Below are 21,618 nucleotides of genomic sequence, written 5' to 3' on the forward strand. Positions count from 1 at the left end.
GAATCTTTGGGAATTGATGAAAAGGGAAATTTCCAAGGAATATAAATATCACTAACAAATTTCAATTAGTCAAACGTTGATTGATGTGTGACATAGGAATGAAACAAAACAAATTATTTAAAATGTATAGAAAGTATGTCCAAACAAATTGACCCGGTAATTGCAGCAAAAGGTAGCATTATTAATAAAATATTTTATTGTCATTTTTTAGTTTGTGATTCATAATTACATAAGCAAAATTTATCTTTTCAGTGTATTTTAGTGTACAAGTGTCCATTAAAAATTAGCATATTTATGTTAAAACCTTCATACATTTTTACACAATCTCAAATAACATATTTTTCGAAACTGTAATAAATTTGATTATTTATTGCACAGTAATAATTATAATTTTACAATTTTTATTATCATCTTTAAACAGCTTTTTAAAACGATATTTGTATATAATAGTTTAGGATCATAATATGCAACAGGTAATTATCCCATAGGAATTCTAATTTTTTGCAAATTCTCTTGTGTAGATTAAAAATTCGTTGGAATTGTAAGAATGATTCTCAAATATTATATAATAGCAAACTGTAATTAATGTGGCATCTGAATTTCTAGAATACTTTAAAAACATTGTGCAGACAAAATATTAATAATCTTATTTATTCTGTTTATTTGCGTATGCGTTTATTAAATAACACACGTCGAAAAATCATATGCAATATAACGAGAATATGCACTCATAATTGTCGTCTGCGTAATGGCATATAGCATGCTTATATTATTATAAAAAATAGTTAATAACGTTCGGAGTAGCATTAAATTGAAAGAAATAAGTAAATAATCAATTGCATTTATTTAACTTCTTAATTAATGCCTAAGATAAATAAAGGAAAGCCCGATAAATAACAAGAGACGGGAATTAATTATATCGCTTGGCGATACAAGTACACATACACATAAGTATTTTTAATTTATTATGTCACACATTCACAATAAGAAAAATCCTTCCAATGTCCATTGTACTGTCCCTGTGCTAGTATAAATACAATTTCAGAGTATCCACCAAAAGAAAGGTGTAAGATGTTCACTTACACTCATCCTGTTAATCGCTCGATTGTATCAGCACCCATGTTGAAAGTTTTCAGCCTCAGCATAAATTAATAATCGTGACAATACTACACATGTTCATAGTATGTATTTGAATCACCCCGCATTTCTAACCAACTCTATAGATTCTAATCACCGAATCCTCTCCTGAGAATTAAGTGATCCTTTCTCGATTGTCAGAGAAGACTCGTGGTTAAAAGGTCTGCCGCAGGGAAACATTAACGGCAGGTATTACGATGGCACTTTGACCAGTGATTACAAGACATCGTCACAAGGACGATTCGATCAGTGATCGTATACTTTGATCGCAAATGAGTTTTTCTTTTTCTGTTATTTGATTATCACACTAATAACTTTGGGAAGGACTTCTATCCGTAAAGAAGTTTTTCAGGATGAAAACTTGTCCTACAGCGATGAGTAGGATACAAACAGTCTCCATAACCGACCACCAGAGCACTCGCTCATTGAGCTCTTCTGCGCGTTTGCGGCCCTGAGCTTCACGTAAGCGGTGATGCGTCTGATAGTCCAAAATGCTGATTAGATTTTTGTGTACTTCTTGGGCAGAAGATTCCATCTATTAAAAAAACTCACATCAGATATCATTAATTCTCTTATGTAAAAAATCTATCTTATAATTTACCTGAGTCATGACTGTAACATGTTCTCCAAGACCAGGAAGTGGCAATTCGTCGCCAACTTGGAAATCCATATATACCAGCTTGTGCGAGTATGTAGAAAACTCATTGCTAAAGCAAGCTTTATATATTCCTGATATAGTTGGAATAAAGGAGTGTGAATCAAATTGTGTTTTTACTTGGCTATAGATAATTTCTTTATTTGGTGCTTCTAAAGTTACATCTACATCATACTGGCCACCTGTAACTACCTGAAAAATATAAAAGCATGTTCATAAATGAATTGCTTTAAAATGCACAAAATAATCAACTTGTACATAAAGTATTTACAAATCAATGAAATAACTTCTAAAATGATGAAAGAAAGTTGTGGTATCAATAAAAATATTACCACTTCTAAACAAAATAAAATTTCTCTAAAAAGAAACACATCTTGAACAAGATGCATTTGTTTTAATCCATATCTCTCCTCTCTTTCCTACTGTAAAGTACAAGAACAGTGCAACTAAAATAGATCTATCAATAAAATGAAATTTTAATCGCGTTATTCGTTATTTACTCTCTCTATTCGTGTTATTTCTTGTTTGTTTCATTCAGCTTTAAAGCTAAACAAACGGATAAATGTGGCATACTGCGCCGCGAGCTTCGGCCTCGGATGCACTGCGAGCGATAATAGCGACGTGTCATCGTGACGCGTGATAAGAATACGTAGCGTTATTGGAAATCGGTATGTGATAACGTTGTGCACCTGAAACTCCAACGTAGATGAGACATTCTTTTCGATCTCTTGATAAAAACACTCTTTGGCATTATCGGCTAGTTCGAAGGTTAGCTCGACGCCATCCGTAAGGAGGAGTGCACCAAACAGCGAAACAAGCAATAGCCAGACCGACCAGCAATCCATTCTTATTATTTCTCGTTTATTCGTCGACGCTTACGCGGCTGTCTCGTCACTGATCTGTGCGCATTTAAAATCCTCTTGAGCCTCGAGAAAATTCGGGCATAAGAGCGCAATCACTTTCACTTTTTTTTCAGCGACACCGGGCAGCTCGACCGCTGATAATCTCAAGCAAACAGCACAGACAAACGATCTTAACGTGGCCGGATGTCGACTCATGTCGACTGCGCACGACATAACTGCGTTTGGTTTGTTACGGAAGTAGCTAGAGATTTAGCAGGGTATCGATTATGTATCTTTTTCCCTAGGACAAAAATGTGAAAAGTGAAAAATTTTTGTATGTGGGAATGTTTATTATTGTTATCTGTATAAATTGACCAATCACCTTCGAGTGTTCCTTTCTTATTGTTGAATGAGAAGGGAATACTTGATTGTGATTAATCAATTCTTACAGATTACCCCTGGTGAAAATTTTTCTCAGAATTTTTCATATAATTGATAATTATTTAGAATACGGACTGCTCCTCCGATTTTGATGAAATTAGGCTCAACGCGTTTTTGCTCGAAACGAAAGAATCTGTAAAAAAAAAATGTTAGGTCAGCCGAAATACAATATTAAGCGTTTTTAGAAAATTTAGAAATACTGACGAGATGCAGCGCTATGTATAAACATTTCGGTCACATGCGCTTGCGCTGTGGCCACACACATCGCTAAATTTGAAGCAAGCAAAGTACGCTTGTAAAGCAGAGAATATGATTGTAAATTATAATATTAAAAACTATTTTTTATAAAAATTGAAATTTAGATCTAACATTTTAAAAATAGAGAATTTGTTTTTAAAGCAGAGAATTATATTCTAAAGAATTGCTATTTAATCCTTTATTGTTATTTTTCTTTTGTGTTCCTTCTGTCATGTATGTATACTCTTTCTGTTATGTTTACAATAATAGCACTTTACTTATTTCAAATTTAACGGAGTCTGTGGCTACAGCGCAGGCATAAATAATGTCACCAAAATATTTGTACATAGCGTTGTATCAGTATGATAGATTTTTTAATCTAAATAGTCGTCAACTTTAACGCTTAATATCTTGGTTCGCGGGGCCGATCTAACACTTTTTCTTACAAATTCTTTTGTTTCGAGTAAAAACGCGTTGAATGATCCTAATTTCATCAAAATCGGAGGTGCAGTCTGTATTCTAAATAATTACTATATAATTTTTTAGAATTTTTATATAATTTTTTAGAATTTTTATATAATTTTATAACTTACTCACATTTTTTATACGAATTGGAACATTTCTTAAAAAATATACTTTTTTTCTCAGAATTTTTCATATATTCCAGCAAACGCATGGATAACATAAATGTTGCAGTCACAGAAAAGGTACAAAATAGTTACATAACATGCTGAAATGTTATATGATTATAATATAAATAATTCGAATGTTATGTAATTGTTATATAATGAGTTATATTATAGTTATGTAATCTTATTTATATATACTTTATTAGAGCGATAAAATGACATACATAAAATTACATATAAGCTATATATAAGCATTGGGTACATTCAGAATTACAACCGCTCACTGAGCGCTCAGTGAGCTCTTGCATCTGATTGGCATATTCCGTTAGAACTAAAAATATAAACTAAACAGATACAAGAGCTCATTGAGCGCTCAGTGAGCGGTCATAGTACTGAATGCACTTATTGTATAAGATCGCTGGACCAGCATCTTATATTATATTGGGTCATCTAAAAAGTATCCGCGGTTTTTTGTCACTAGATGTGTGTTGATGGTCATATATCTAGTGACAAAGTACCGCGGATACTTTTTAGATGACCCAATATAAATGGTTGCGTTCAGCAGAACGTTTATTTTGCAACTGTTGGAAGTTTTCTTCGCGTTGATTGGATTACTTTTAGATCTAAAAGAATGATCCTACTTCAGCAAACAATCATAAAACGGTTACCAAACTGTTGTGTTCTGCTGAACGCAGCCAATATGATATCTTTAAGCAGGGAACGCAGTCAATATGATATCTTTAAGCTATATACTATACCTATATACATATAGTTTATCTAAAATATAAATATTAACACATTTGTGAAAATATAATATAACCTTAATGTTAATACTTTTAAACATCAGGCGCATGTAGGTTGCAGAGATAAATATTTCTGATGCACAATTTGTGAATGTAGCACGATTATATGAACTAAGTATCGATTTATCATCTAGAGCTGAAAAGTAGACGTATTATCCTCAGAAAAGTGGATGTATTATCCTCAGAGCTATGTAGTTTATATTGTCAGGGGGTAGTAGTGCGCGGCAACATTTTGCAGTTACAGGTTGGGCCAGTATATTCTCTCTCAGGTTTCTCTCTGATATGTTATATCGAGATTATTTGCCGTTACTTTATTGTAACAAGTACATATCAAAATAATGCAACAGTTATATAACAATTATTTCGCATAGCTATATATAACAAAATATATTATATTATAAGGCGTATGACTTTGCTCATGCGGTTTTTTTCCGAAATTCAAGGCTTTATTGTAAAAAACTGGTTATACATTTATGATTCAAAGTATTGTCCATCGCTGGCCACTACTTTTTCCCATCTTTCGGGCAGCATACGAATTCCGCGTCAAAAAAACTGGTCATCTTTTGAGGCGATCCACGAATCGATCCAATTTTTGACTTCTTCATAAGACCGGAAGTGCTGGTCAGCCAGGTCGTGTGCCATTGATCGAAACAAGTGATAGTCAGAGGAAGCAACGTCTGGAGAATACGGCGGGTGGGATAGGACTTCCCATTTCAACGTTTCCAAGTATGTCTTGACCACTTTCGCAACATGGGATCGAGCATTGTCATGCTGCAAAATCACTTTATCGTGTCTCTCGTTGTATTGCGGCCGTTTGTCTTTCAATGCTCGGCTCAAACGCATCAATTGCGTTCGATACTGATTGTTTCAGTCGGTTTTAACAGCTCATAATATACTACGCCGAGCTGGTCCCACCAAATACAGAGCATGATCTTGGAGCCGTGAATATTCGGTTTGGCCGTCGATGTGGAAGCATGGCTGGGAATTCCCCATAATTTTCTGCGCTTGGGATTATCGTAATGAACCCATTTTTCGTCCCCAGTCACAATGCGATGCAGAAAGCCCTTTCGTCTTTGCCTTTCAAGCAGCTGTTCACAAGCAAACAAACGTCGTTCAACATCTCTCGGCTTCAACTCGTACGGCACCCAATTTCCTTGCTTCTGAATCATTCCCATGGTTTTGAGACGTTTTGAAATGACTGATTGAGTCACTCCTAATGATCTTGCCAATTCTTTTTGATTTTGACAAGAGTCTTGATCAAGTAATGCCTTCAATTCTGCATCTTCGAAAACCTTCTCTCTTCCACCGCTATGCTGGTCTTCGACGTGAAAATCACCGTTCTTGAAGTGTTGAAACCACTTATGACACGTTCTTTCACTAATAGCGGCTTCACCATAAATATTTGAAAGCATTCGATGAGCCTCAGCCGCAGATTTCTTCATATTGAAGCAGAAAATTAAAACCTCCCGCAAATGACAAGAATTTGGCTCGTAAACTGACATTTTCAATCGAGAATAACTTTATGATGCAGACACAAATCGACTAATGTTTCTATGGGATTATGTTGACAGATGCCCAAGTTTATTGTGTGACGTCTATGATCTATTTATTTCGATCACCACTTACCGCTAAAGCTATCTATACGAAAACCGAATGAGCAAAGTCATATACCTAATAATATTACTATTATTACAATGTAACATTCTGTTATATTACGTGTTATTTCCAGATTATATTGCAGCTATGTTCCGTGTTTGCTGAAATATTATGAAATATTGTATTTCATAAAATTTTTAAGATTTTTTTGTAAGTATTGGGTCATCTAAAAAGTATCCGCGGTTTTTTGTCACTAGATAGTGTTGACCATCAACACCATCCACCCAATATAATTTCTGATGAAATATTATAAAATCTAAAAAAATTATAAAATATTTTTAAAAAATTGTGGAATAAGAAATTTCAGAATATTTCAGAATTCACTTGTATGAAAAATTCTGAAAGAAGAATTAATATAAACTGTTCGAATATTTTTGAGTATTTCTGAAAAATGTTCCAATTCGTATAAAAATTATAAGAAAAATTTTTACCAGGGACGATATATAGCATATGGTTAAGCAGGGAGCATAGACTTTTGCATAACGTATAACATGCATAAGAAAATGCAATTAAAATCCTTCATTTTCTTCCTTTTCATGAAATGAAGAATTCTGATTGGTTAAATTTCTTATGCCTTATGTGTTACACGATATGCAAGAGTCTGTGCTCCCTACTTTAAGTGCCGGTTTTACATTAGTTGCAAACCAATCGCAAGTTTGCTGCGACAGCTAATCTGAAGTTTGCATTTTGAAATCAACGCTTCATATTGGCTGTCGCAACTTTGAGATCGACTTGCAACTAATGTATAACCAGCTTTATGGCCATTACAACGCTCCCTATGTGTATATATGGTCTAGTTTACACCAAGAGTTCGATCCGATCAGAATGCAAAGACCAACCAGCTGCAGTCGAGCATTCCCCTGTTAGAGTATATCCATACAAATTTGCATAGCGCATAAGCGTATGCATAAAGAAAATTATCCGATCGCATTTATTCTATAAATCTAACATAGAGAAAATTATCCATTCATATTTCTATTATAAAGACAAACGTAAAATACGATTTGCATATGTTTATGCGGCTATGCAAGTCGTGTGGAATAGTCCTTACAGTCGAATGACAAGGGAATGCTCGACGATTTGTATGTACATAACAAAACCTCCGGTTGTAAAAATTATCATTTTAAATCGCTTGTATTTCATATGAAGAGTTTTGAAGTGCAAATAAAAAGGTTTGTGAGGTTTTTATTCTATTAATTACAATTAATCATTCTTTTTTGGACCATATACTTGATCGAAATAATTAACCGAATTTAAATTCAACAAAATTTATATATGGAATCGTTTGTATTTCGTATGAAGAATTATGAAGTACCATTAAAAACATTTGTGAGTCAATCCAGATTTAGTTAAATATTAAAATATGTATTTGACCGAAATATAAATATAGGCGCCACGGTCACGAAAATTCCATTAGATTACCCGATAGGTAGTCTCTCTAGTATTTTGACATTCCAGGACGTATTATGGAATTGCTTGAAATGAGTTCCGATCGGAATTATTTAGTTTTCCTACAGGTTTTTTTTAAAAAACACAATAGAAATGTAGGAAATAATTTAATTATTTTGATCGGAATCCATTCGAATAATTCTATTATACGTTTTCTGGTTGTTATGCAATCAACAAAATGGATGAGTAATTTATACTGCAAGACAAAATTCTTTGCATCGTTCTCTGTAATACACCTCAAATGCTATTGTCATAGGATTTAATTGTATCAGATTTTGAAATATAATACAAAAAATATAATTATAACAAACATGGTTTATATATCAAAAATTAAAAAAAAGAACATAAAATTACAGCACAAGATATTCTTTGTGATATTTAATATATAATATAATTACATTTATAAATAATTTAGACGTTTCGGCCACAATCTGGCCATCTTCGGTAAAATTACAATTATAAAACACAGAATTTACATAAATTTTACATAAATCTAACATTAAATTCAACGGTCATAAATATAAATATACATCAATCCATTCTTTCCTCTTGTAAGAGTACATCTTAAAATGTGATTACAACACTAATTATCATATTGCAAATTATGTAAAACAAGAATTGCCAGATTCTAATTTAAAAAATTATAATATCGTTAATATCTTCCAGTCAATTTCCTTTTTTTTCATGTCCTTTCCTTTTTTTAAGTTAATTTTAAAAAAAAATGATACGCTGCAAATAATTTTTATCAAGAATTAACATAGTCATAAGAAAATTCTTAGTAAATGTGTTAAGAGTCTATTGGTAAAACAAAGAGAAAAAACGCAGATAGATTGTAGTCCGTTTCATACATAATAGTCTTTTTATTCAATAAATTATTTTAAGCAAATTTGCAAAGGTAACAAACATCTAACTTACACGATGTCAAATAACGAAAATGTATAAGGTTATTTTATTTTACAAACTAAAGATAATGTAAAATGGAGAAAAAACAGAAAGATCTCTCTCTCTCTCTCTCTCTCTCTCTCTCTCTCTCTCTCTCTCCCTCTCTCTCTCTCTCTCTCTCTCTCTCTCGTCTTTCTAGAATTTCGAAAAAGATGTTTCTGCCAATTCGAAAACAATAGAGCTTACCAGATCTGAACAAGAGATAATTTTGAGAATTAATCTGCATCAATTTTGACTTAGATTTTGATTCATGTTTTGGAACAAAATACAACTTTTATCAAAATATTTTAGAAATTAGCAAATGCGGAATATAAAAATATGCCAAGGAAAGAGTCTGAATTTAATCCCATACTAGAACTTGTAGATATACCAAGAATTTCAGAGAGCGAGGTAATTCAAGAAATTCATTTTAAAGAAATTTTCTTTATAACTAGCAATGTAAGAATATATATTTATGATAAAATAATGAACCGCCACCATTCAGATCATGTTCGCATATTATGCAGGCAGATCATGTTCTGCCAGTTGATTATCAGTACTGAAAATCTGTAGTATATGTAACAGGAACTATAAATTTTCAGTACTCATGTCAGTCAACTGATAGTAATATATCAATAATTTATATGAGTATGATAAATGTATATGTATCAATTAAAAGACTTAATATATATTTTATATGGAGTAAATGTATATGCATCAATTAAAAGACTTAATATGTATTTTATATGGAGTAATGTTAACATTTAGTTATTATAGTTTTAACATTTTATAGCTATCTTTACCCTATATGTGTATGTAATTTTGTGATATCTTAAGTAACGTCTTAAATTCTTAATAATATCTTAATAATATCTTAATAATAACGTAGTTAAATAGACATCGTAGAAATGTTATTAATTAATATAATATATAATATGTCACTGCGCTCCTTAATATGTTATATTATCACAATGTTACTGTAATAAATTACAGCAATATTATTGTGACATCACAAAAAATACCGTGATATTTCAATGTGATTTATCAATATGTAATCAATCAGTAATATTTCTATGATATTACACTGTATTATGTAATATTTCTGATATATTGCAATATTGCTGCGACATTATTGTGATATTACGTGATATATGGGAATTAATAACGCTTTTGTGATGTTTTATTAACGTTAGAAGTGTCACTAAGATATTATTAAAGTATCATAAAATTATATGTACACACACATAATTTTATGAGTGATATTTAGTTTATTATAATGTTTTCAGTTTATAATATTATTATACAATAGTTATTTTGTGTTGTTATTAAGAATCAGTATTATTTTCTGATTAATATTGTATATACAGAGTGTTTTAGAAATAAGGTAGGAGCCGCATTGGGAGCATAGAATGGGTCAAGGGAATAAAAAAGTCTCATCATTTTGAAATATTCGCTGTAGTTTTCGAATTAAAAAAGGAAACGTATAGGCCAATCTGCGGTGAAGCCGCACGAATTCATAGCACGGCCCATCACGTTTCAATCAACAGCGACGGCGAGAGAGAGGCGCGATAGGCCGTGCTATGAATTCGTGCGGCGCGGCTTCATCGCACATTGGTTTATACGTTTTCTTTTCTAATTTGAAAACTACAGCGAGTATCTCAAAATAATATCAGACTTTTTGTTCCCCTTGACCATTCTGCCCCTAATGTGTTCGATTTTATTTTTGAGACACTCTATATATGGGATAATTTTTAAACTAATATTAAGAATATCATTTCAATAAATTCTTTTAAAAGGTCTTTAAAATGTTTTAATTTTTCCCAATAAATATTACATAATTATAAACATTGCACATAAATATATGTATATCACAGAAATATTACATAATATTACAGTGATATTTTTATGATGTATCTCAACAATATTCTTGTAATTCATTTTTGCGGGCATTGTAATATTATTGTGACATTTTTATAATATTTCAACGATATTTTTGTTAGATTTCATTGTAATATTGCAATGGAAAAATGATATTCTTGTGTGTTGATATTAATATGATATTATGTGTTATGTAGGATACCATGTGTTATATTACATTTATGTATATTGCTTTTATGTATAGAAAGTGATACAAATAAGTTTCCGCCGTTTTTAATAAAAAATTAAGCATTTATTGTGAAAGAACGATACATAATGTTTTATTGATGTAAGTCAAAATGTAAGTGCAAGTTCTTTTTGCGTTTGGCACGAATCTTCATTCAATAATGCTTCCAATTCCGCGTCTTCGTACATTTTCGGCCTTCAGCTACGTTCTTTGTCTTCGACGTCAAATTTACCGTTCTTAAATTTTTGAAACCATTCACGACAACTTCTCTCACTTAAGACAGCCTCACCATATGCTTCTACAAGCAATCGATGAGCCTCAGCTGCAGATTTCTTCAAATTAAGAAGTAAATCAAAAGTTCCCGCAAATGACGCTTATTCGGCTCAAAACTCGGCATTTTCGCACAAAAAAAAATATATGATGCTGATACAAAATCGCTAGTATTTCAAGGTTATGTTGTTGACAGATGTCCAACCTTACGATATAATGTTTTACATCAGACAATTTTAACCATAGCTTACTAGTGGCGCCGTCTTTTGTCAAACAGCGGAAACTTATTTGTACACCTAATAAAAAAGCTACATAACATCAACACTGTCGTTAAGAGGTACAGAATAAAAGGCCTTGAGATATTAATCTGTAACATTTTATTTGACTCAATACATTTTCTTTAAACAAATAATATTATTTTTCAAAATTTCAAATGTTTTTATTCGTAATAAAAATTATTATTAAAGAAAATACATTTGTAAGTTTCTTATTTGTTTACTTTCGAATGCAATCCAATTATTGCTCCTTTTAATGTCTGTCTTTATTTTATTGTTGTATTGTATAAATTTGGACTGTTTTTATATATAAATACAGTATAAATACACTATTTTATTATCTAGTCTGTAATTCTTTTATATTCTAATGTATTATATAATATGGATGTAAATATTGGGTCATCTAAAAAGTATCCGCGGTTTTTTGTCACTAAGTGTTGATGGTCAACACATCTAGTGACAAAAAACCGCGGATACTTTTTAGATGACCCAATATTTCATTCTAAATTGACGCATGTCTAAATTGATTGGAGAATGTGTCACATAATGAATTAAATATAGATATATTATATAATAAAATACCGAATGTACAAAAAGTCCTGGACTCCTTGAATATTTTGAAAAGTAAGCATTTCTGATAAAAATGTTTTATTCAAAAGTTGAAAATGATCTATTTATTGACCTTGTGTGGCGCCAAGTCAAATTAATTTTTTTAAGCAAAACACCCTTTTTTGATTTTAGAATCTAATAGATAATGTCAGGAGCTTTTCAAAACACTATAATGAAGCCTCTTTTCAATCAGTACTTTTCAAGTTATGAGACTTGAAAGTTACAGAATCGCCGGCATCATATGCATCATTAAAAGAGATACGAGCACCTAGCTAATACTGATGGTTTTGTAACTTTTAAGTCTCATAACTTAAAAAGTACTGATTAAAAAGAGGCTTCATTATAGAATTTTGAAAAGTTTCTGACATCAGCTATTAGATTCTAAAATCAAAAATAGGATATTTCGTTTAAAAAAATCAATTTAACCTTGACTTGACCTTAGTAGGCGTCACCTAAGGTCAAATTGACAAGGTCAATAAATAGATCATTTTTAACCCTACAACTTTTATGTGAAACATTTTTCTCAGAAATGCTTACTTTTCAAAGCATTTAAGAGATCCGGAATTTTTTGTACACTTTGTATATAAAACTTAACGTAATCTTTTCTACGGCATTGGAATATTTTTATAAACTTTAAATATATTCAATATAATACTATTGGTTTGTGAATATATAGAGAATAATTTCAAATATAAAAAATATTTTTTTCTTTAAAAAATTAAAAAAATTAATTTTCCTTTCTGTAGTCATTCAATAACTCAACCTGTGAGTTTTTGGATGGAAATATCACAAACAAAGATAGCTGAATTATATTAAGAATGAAACCAATTGCATTCTGAAACTATTAATATATTATATTATATTATATTATATTATATTATATTATATTATATTATATTATATTATATTATATATAATATTATTAATATATGTAACATATATTATAAAAATTATCTTTTATAATTATATTGTAAATACTTACAATAACAAAAACATTGTCGATGATAAGGCCGTACAATAACCACTGAAATGAAACTAATGTACCCATAAATATAAGTGGGAATGGAAGAATTTCTGTGTTTTTCGTTTTTATAACATTTTTCTAAAAGAAAGAACAAATAATATTTTAATTATATTATTATATTATAACTATGATTAAAATACACATACATATTTTAAAATATTTAAGATATATATTATAATATATATAGAAAACAAGATCTGCTTACAAGATGCACAAGAGGAGCTGCAATTAAAAGAAGGAGAAGTACTGTAACCACAATACCGAATCTAAATTCAACATTTGCTGGATGTTCCATTTGTGCATAGACAAGAAAAATTGCAACAAAGACTGCTATTTTATATATTAATTTAAGCACCTCCTTCTAAAAAGAAAAAAACATTATATAATAAAAATTGTCGATCAATTACAAATCAAATATGTTTCAGTGTCAGATAAAGTACCGTATTTGGTGCATAATAATAGTAAATTATCATATAAATCATATTTGTCAATAAACCAAATATATTAACATTTATCATGTTAGAATCACCTAACATCCAAGCATATCGAAGCATCAATATACACCTAAAAAATTTGTTTATTTAGTTACATATTTCAATTAACTTTTAATTTTCTTAATGTTATTATTTTATTAGTATATGAATATATATATATATATATATATATACATATATATATATACATACATATATACACACGTATATGTGACAATTATACAGAATAGTGTTTTCCAAATTTCGACATTTTTTGGCTGCAATATGTTGATAAACTTTGTTATGACTTATAGATAGTGATAAAAATCAGGGGAGGTCGAAAAACATATAATTCACTTATTTTTTAAATTATTTATTTCCAATATAATTTCCATAGTGATTTATTACGTGCGTTCGAACTTCCACGCGAAGCGAGATCTACATCACTTTCCCTCTTACCTAAGGACGCATAATTTTCTACGTGAAGCGATTCCTATCCCACCTCCCCCCCCCTCCATCCGCTTAGAGGTACACAAGAAGTGTTTTCCACGAGAAGCGACTTTCGCCTCATCTCCCTCCCTGCTTAGAAGCGCATGACCTTTTACGCGAAAAAATGTGAAAAAAATCGGTTTTTAAATATTTGACCTTGTCAGCAATTTTCATTATCATATCCGTAAATACAGTAATATGTCAATCGACAAGAAAATCGAAGAGTTCACCTTTTCAGAAGTCTATCCAAAACGACTTCCAATTTTGTCTACTGCCGATTTTATTGTCACCAATGATTACGAGCAATTTGATGGTAATACTCAGACAATTCCTCTTACCATATACTCAGACAGTTTCCTCTTATAAATAGATTATGACAATTTTGATGGCAACTGAAGGGAAACTTGTGCTAACCAACTATTTTCTTTCTTATAATAAGGAGCTTGATTATTTGGACAAATTTTGGCCCTACAAGTTACATTTATAGTTAATTAAATATAATTTTGGGCAGAGGAATGAATGAGTTAATATCGAAATGACTCATATACAGGATGATCTATTTTAATCCATCCAGTAGAATATCTCAAAATCTTTAAGTTTAAGACAAAAATATTTCAAAAGTTGCTCAAAGAGCAAAGGAGATGATAACAGTGATTGACCTTAAGAAGATGTCCTTAAAATCATGTCAATATTATTTACAATTTTTTTTAATGGAATTATACTTTCTTTATCTACGATATGATTTCTCTAATTATTTTGTATATGAAAATATTATAAAATAGAGATACAAGGAAACCAATAATAATTTACGAGGTATTTTATACTTTATTCTGGCACATATTGACATGATAATAAATTAAATCTCAACAAATTAAATATAATAATTACATTAAAGTACAGAAAGATAAACTTCCACATATGCATACTGATGTAGTTTATAAAATTGAATGTAAGGACCGTGACGTATTATACTTGGGAAAAATCCTCAAAACTAGAATTAGTGAGCATAGAAATCAATCGAAATACAGATCAAAAATCAGTTATCACAGAATGTCTAGAACAATCACACGAATTTGACTGGGACAAGATATTAGTTAAAAAAAAAAAAAAAAATATTAGACAAAAGACTCATCAAAAATGATTTTCATCCACAAACAGAAAAATAGTTTAAATATACAATCAGATACGGATTCATTAAATGAAGCATGACTTTTTATTTGAAAGTAACTGAGTTTTTCTCTCTTCAATATCTCTGTTATTTGTGGTTTGTTCCGTGATTTGTTTAGCTTAGTTTATTGTTTAGATGTATCGTAGCGTCCGTACAGATAACATGTATATTTTTATAAGTTCAATGAATATCATGTGTAAGTTTTTCAAATTAATAATTGTTCACAATTTTAATGTATTATATTATTATTCTTATCAACACATTATTTTATAATGTTACCAAGAGATATCGATTATCATTGTACAGTGCGTCAGGAAATTCAATGAGTTCGTTCAAGTTGCATTGAAAAGGATCCGAAGCGTTTGTATAAGACATTGGAACAAATAAATTTTATTACACATTGACATCCTGTGGTTGGCTCCAAAAGGCATTAACTTATGGACTGAAATAATAAATATCTCGTAAACTATTAATTTTTTTATAAATAGTAATAAGACTTTGTAAGTATAAAATGTAGTACAAAAGAAAGGCAAAGAGCTAGTAGCAAAGAACTTTAATTTAAATTAAAATTAAATCATAAAATTCAACAATTACAATTGACAAAAACAAACGTTTTTTTCTGGTATCCAAAAAATTTATTTTTCCAATGCCAATTTCCATAATGAAGCAGTCACTTTCAGAATCAAAATGTAATTTACAGAATATCTTGTGAGGATTGTGATGTTAGTTACGTTGGCCAGACAAAAAGATAGTTAAAGACTAGACTGCATGTTTCAGATATTAATATAAGTTCAAAATCTCCATCAATGATCTCTAATCACCGTATTGAGGAAAATCACAACTTTAAATGAGATAAAGTGGACATATTAGATATAGAGTCTTCATACAATAAAAGGTTAATATCTGAAATGGTCCATATTAAAAAACAGAAACATGGAATAAATAGACAAAACAACACGGAGTCTTTGCCTGAATTGTATTCTAACATTATACATTCTCTTTCTCTCTCCTAATATCTTCTTTCCTTTTCCTATTTTGCCGTTTTTCCATTCTCGATAAATGTTTTTCTTCTCGACATTGCGTTATCTGACATCGTAGAAGTTAGATGTTCGTTACTTTTGCAAATTTGCTTAAAATAAAAATTAATATTGTACCATGATATATGGTCTACCATCCCTATAATATGGACTACCTATTTACCTACGTCTCTCTTTTTATTAATGGACTCTCGACACATTTACTGATATTACTGACAAGGTACATTATTATTATAGTTACCAATAAAGTTACTAGAAAAAATAACTTGTAATTGTAACACATACAAGTAACGAGTTACTTCCGTAGATATTTAATATTTCATGTCAATATGTGCAAAAATAAAGTATAAAATATCTCGTAAATTATTAGTTTTTTGATGTCTCTACTTTAATACTTAATGACAGATTTTCTAACCCGAGTAGTCGTCGAACTTTATGGATTAATATCTCGGTTCGCCGAACAGAGCGACACTTTTTTCTTGTCAAATCTTTATTTTTACGTGAAAACGCATCAATTCAGTATATTTCTATCAAAATTTCTATCAAATTTGAGATGAGCAACCTCTTCTTAATTAACATTTATCTTTGTTATTAATCGTACTATAACGATCAAGTGAAATCAAAATGGCAGATGAGAATACCTACATATGTAGAGCTTTAATCAAACTGTACTTATATATTTTACACACGCGCGCGCGCGCACACCCACAACTACACCCATACCCCACACTCACACCCACACCCCCAACCCACACCCACATTGCATCCGTACGCACGCACGCATACATCGTATATATTACACATATAGAAGTGTAAATTCGATCGTGCAACTTCTATACAATATGAGATAGGTCTCTCCTACGAAAAAAATTAAGTAAACATTGTCCAAACTTCAAACACAAAGACCGAAATTAAGATCATAATGAGCTTAATATTTCTCGCTAGGAAGATATATCAAGATGAATGATAATGTCTCAATAATATTCTCAATAGTTTAAATGTCTCAATAGTTTAATTTTTAGCGCTTCATTTAGATAAAATTTACACATGAAAAGTTCTTTATTTTGAAAAAATTATAAATGCATCTCGAAGAGAGAATTTGACTGTTCTGTTTGCTTTCTACAGAATATTGAGCGCTATTCGTTTTTTACAACAAAGTAAAACAATCAAAGTAAAAAAATGCTTTTGTTTCATTCTTGAATAACTTGAAAGAAAATCGTACAACGCTCACAATGCAAATTGAAGATAAAGAAAACGTTTACATGACTCGATGACGTCGAAGTTAAAACATGTTATATCTACTAACGTTAGATGTCATGTAAATACTATCTTACGATGAAATTATTATATCAATGTAATAATTTCGTCGTAAATCGGGCCGTATAAACATAATAAAAGATTCACTCTTTCGAAAACTGTAAACTGCTTTCGTATACTATTTCTTCAATTCACATCATAGAATCTTATAAAATTCGTAAAAAATTTTTAGATTTAATGGACCTCTAAATGTATTCATGTATATTGTAGCTCTGAAAAAAATTAATCAGATTATCATCTAACTTACCAATCTGAAGAATAGAAATTCCAACCTTGAAAATGCTTTAAAATGCTTTTTTAATTATCTCATTATGATCATTTTTTATGAAGTTACATTCTCGAAACTGACACACTTGGAAGATAAAATAGGTAATTCTTTAATTTTTTTTGCGTAATAATTTATATATACTTACAATCCTATGGCACCAAGAAAAGGCATTGGATCAACTCCTTTAGCAGAACCTTTCTTATGTATGTTGCGACATATAAATCTGTAAATTACAAAAATATAAATTATACATAAACAAAATATTATTATTTAATGATTACCCTCTTAAATTCATTTTTGAAACAATAAACAGAATCAAATGCATTCTAAGGAGGACAGTATCGCATAATGACTTAGAGGAGAAGGACGAATCATCAGTGTCCCCAGTTTCACAGTTCCTTTTATTCCATCATTGACAGATAAATTTAAAAAAATTTAATAAAGATGACATCAAGATTTCTTTCCATGGTACGAATAAATTAAGAAAATACATTAAAGTACATAAAGATCCTCGACATCATTTAAAAAAAAAAAATATTTTCTATAAGATCGATTGTGTGGAGTGTGATGCAACATATGTAGGACAGATTGATAGAAAATTGAAGACAAGAATAAACACAAAAATCACATTCGGTTAAACACGTCCACTCGATCAGTGATAATTGAGCATAGGTTGCAGCACGAACATAACTTTGATATTAAAATTTTAGATGAAATACCTTGTTATAATAAGCGTTTAATCTCCGAAATGTTGAACATCAAAAAACAAAAAAAAAACAGTCTAAACCTACAGATACCGAGGGTCTACATAAAGCTTACATATCGTTAATAAATAAAATCTGACATTGCAATACCAAGATTATTTTATTCTTCGTCAGTCAGCGTTCGTCTATCGTGATAATAACATATAGGGTGCGTCACCAAAATTCGGATAAATTTAAATTTAAATTTTTCGCTATATTGTGTCTCCGCCAGAGGTTATTGTTTATTGTTATTTCCGAGAAAGCCTGATGCTTCTAGTAAATAGTCATATTCTCAAAATGGCCGCGATGTTGAAACCAAGTGCGGAGTATAATCTAAGAGCTGCCTTCATCGAAAGCCTTCGCTGGGCGCTCAGCAACGGAAATAATTCGGTTTTTTGGATACCGAAATCAACCGTTTATGACATTGTGGTAAAATATACGGCTTTAGAACAGTCCAATGAAGGTTTCAGTAAGGAAGAGTTACTCGAAAGAATGCACCGCGTTTGAGGATCCCCGCAGTCGTTGAAAGGGCTCAAGCGCTGATTTCGGATGATTCAGGGCAATCGTTGCAAAAATTAGCATCGATTGTTGGTGTAAGCGAGCCAACAATGCGTCGAAATGCCGAGAAAGATCTTCGATACAAATCGTACACATTAAAGATACAATAGATGCTCTCTGAAACTGCCAGGACAAGCCGAGTTGCTCGCCTCGGCTCCCATTCTAGCCTCTCAACAGGCCAGATTTAAATCCCTTGGACTACTATGTATGGAGCGTAGTTAAAAGGGTCACAAACAAGTCTCGGCATCCCAATGTGATGTCATTAAGGACCGCTATTGAGGCAGCATTCGTTGGCATGGACAGCGTTACATTACAGCATGCGAGCGAACGCTTCAGATCAAGAATAGAGGCCGTCATTCAAGCTAATAGGGGATATATCGAATAATTGTGCTCTATAGAGATTCCCCAAGTATCATGTACAAAGATTTTTTGTAATATTTAATTTTTTATTAAAAACATTTTGTTTAAAGAAATTGTTCGATTTGTCCGAATTTTGGTGACGATCCTGTATATGTTTATCAAGTGTCTCATTTTAATCTTTTTATACAATATTTATTTATCTATTGTATATACATCTTTAATTTTATATTGTGACTAATTATTTTACTATAGACTAACACACTGACGCTTAGTAATTTAGAAATTAACGAGCATTTTCTCGACATGCGAAATTTTACTTTGTGAGTTTGACCAGAGTGACGATTTTACTCGAATTTTTTATTATTCTCTTAATTTATTTCCAACTTGTTACCAGACCGGAAAATTTTAAACAACCGATCGTCCAACCGTTTGCGAGTGATTTCCGTTTCTCAGCAAAGCATTTCACTATGTTATCATCACTATGTGTATAACTTTGTCTATCTATTCGATTGCTCTCATCCAATGTAACATCTCCTGTATCTGAAGAAGGCTCAATCGTGAGACCGAAACACGTTACATTTTTAATTAATTATAGAATATTATATTATACATACTTTCTTTTGATTTGTCATGTTTTAAAATACTTCTTTATATTTGACTTTATATGCCCTTTATTCTCTCGTTATTGTATAGAAATACAATACATATATTAGAATATATGCGAAAATCATGTATAATCATGTATAAAAATTAATTTAACATGTCTGCAGATAATCTGAGCTTCTATATAGACCTGATTATATTAGAGCACTACTACATTTTACGTGTGGAACTGACACCATATAACGGCACTCCTAGAAAGATCAATTCAACACTTCCGTTACAATATTAATGATTTTAATACAATAATTAAAAATGATTATTAATGGACTCTTCGAGATTCAACGTATATCATGTAAATGTATAAAAAGTTTAGAAACCCGCGCGGGAGACAGAGTAAAGTTTCTTGTAATACAATAAACTTTAATTTAATTCGTCGTTAATCACAATACATATGTTTCGACTCATCTTCGAGCCATCTTCAACATAAAATTCACATATCAAATTCAAGCTTAAACTAAATCATCGTTGCCGCTGCAATTAATATAAAGAAGACAGTCTAAAAATGATCAAAATTGGCTCTGAACAAATATCTTTAAAATCTGCGCAGTTATCATTTTAAAAGTACATTCATGGAAAAAAGCTTATTTACCCAGGAAAATTTGAGAAGTTTTCCAAAAATGATAAAATAAATCGTTTAAACGTATAAATCTACAAAGGAACTCATTTTGTGTCTAATGAACGATAACAGATTTCGAAATTAATGGTATCTTTATATTTAACACATGTTGGCTTATGGAATATTATAAAAATACTACAAAAATACTACATAATCAGGAAGATCTACAAATATATATACAGGGTGTATCAAAAGTCTGACAATGATCAAATATCTTGAAAACAAAGCATTTTTAAGAAAAATGTTTTAGAGTAGGATTTAAAGTGTAGGATTTAAAAAGTAAAATTTATACTTATTCTGATTACATTCGTTTGACCTCGGGTGGCGTCATCAAGGTCAGGTCAAGGTCAAATCAATTATTTTTAATGAAATATTTTTAGTTATAGAATCTAATTGATGGTGTTGCGAGAATTACTGTACCATCCATGTTAGCATTACCCCCCCAGTAAACGAGAATGGATTAAAATGGATTGAAATTTTTTTTTATCCGAATGGGTATTTTAAATAGCAAACTTTTTTTTGGATTCAATTAGATTCAATTGGATGCAATTGGATTGGAAAAATTGCATTTTCTATTCAAAATTTTGAATTGAACAGTATTCATAATGCATAGAAAAAGCTAATATTATTTTTAGATTGAAAGGCATAAAGATATGCTCCATGCAATTCCTATAAAATTCAGGGTTGAAAAGCATTCATTTTAACATTCGTGAATCAATATTTCTGAAAATCTGAATCCATTTCAATTCATTTCAATCCATTCTCGTTTGCTGGGCCAAGGTAGCCAACCAACGGTTAAAACTTCTTAATGTTATTTATGCCCTAGATTTGTCAAGATCAAGGCCATTAGAAGTTATTCTTCATTTTTACATTA

At 30.7% G+C, this 21,618-nt stretch overlaps 2 protein-coding genes and 1 long non-coding RNA gene across 4 annotated transcripts in view; 1 reads left to right on the forward strand and 2 right to left on the reverse strand.

Moving 5' to 3' along the window:
- Positions 1-825: 825 nt before the first annotated feature.
- On the reverse strand, positions 826-2,847 carry LOC105148615 (transmembrane emp24 domain-containing protein 7). Its single transcript, XM_011060441.2, has 3 exons — positions 2,482-2,847; positions 1,739-1,984; positions 826-1,672 (listed from the first exon to the last, which is right to left on the reverse strand). The coding sequence occupies exons 1-3, from the start codon at positions 2,635-2,637 to the stop codon at positions 1,445-1,447; spliced, it is 630 nt and encodes a 209-aa protein (XP_011058743.1). The 5' UTR covers positions 2,638-2,847; the 3' UTR covers positions 826-1,444.
- Positions 2,848-9,491: 6,644 nt separating this feature from the next.
- Positions 9,492-21,618, reverse strand: part of LOC105148659 (sugar transporter SWEET1) — a 35,525-nt gene continuing 23,398 nt past the window's right edge. Inside the window, exons 2-6 of one of the 2 annotated variants that reach the window (XM_087407118.1) lie at positions 17,950-18,027; positions 13,562-13,616; positions 13,258-13,413; positions 13,011-13,130; positions 9,492-12,869 (exon numbers count right to left, since the gene is read on the reverse strand). In XM_087407118.1, the coding sequence (XP_087263244.1) occupies positions 12,756-12,869; positions 13,011-13,130; positions 13,258-13,413; positions 13,562-13,616; positions 17,950-18,027 (523 nt within the window). In that variant the 3' untranslated portion in view covers positions 9,492-12,755. Of the gene's footprint in view, positions 12,870-13,010; positions 13,131-13,257; positions 13,414-13,492; positions 13,617-17,949; positions 18,028-21,618 lie in introns of both variants that reach the window. The other variant, XM_087407117.1, reaches the window with a different exon arrangement.
- Positions 15,295-16,143, forward strand: LOC147909396 (uncharacterized). The gene is made up of 2 exons (XR_015545439.1): positions 15,295-15,378; positions 15,489-16,143. It is a non-coding gene; the product is annotated as an uncharacterized LOC147909396 (long non-coding RNA).

Source organism: Acromyrmex echinatior, chromosome 6 (assembly GCF_024713525.1).
Source record: "Acromyrmex echinatior isolate Ae372 chromosome 6, ASM2471352v2, whole genome shotgun sequence".
NCBI lineage: Eukaryota > Metazoa > Arthropoda > Insecta > Hymenoptera > Formicidae > Acromyrmex > Acromyrmex echinatior.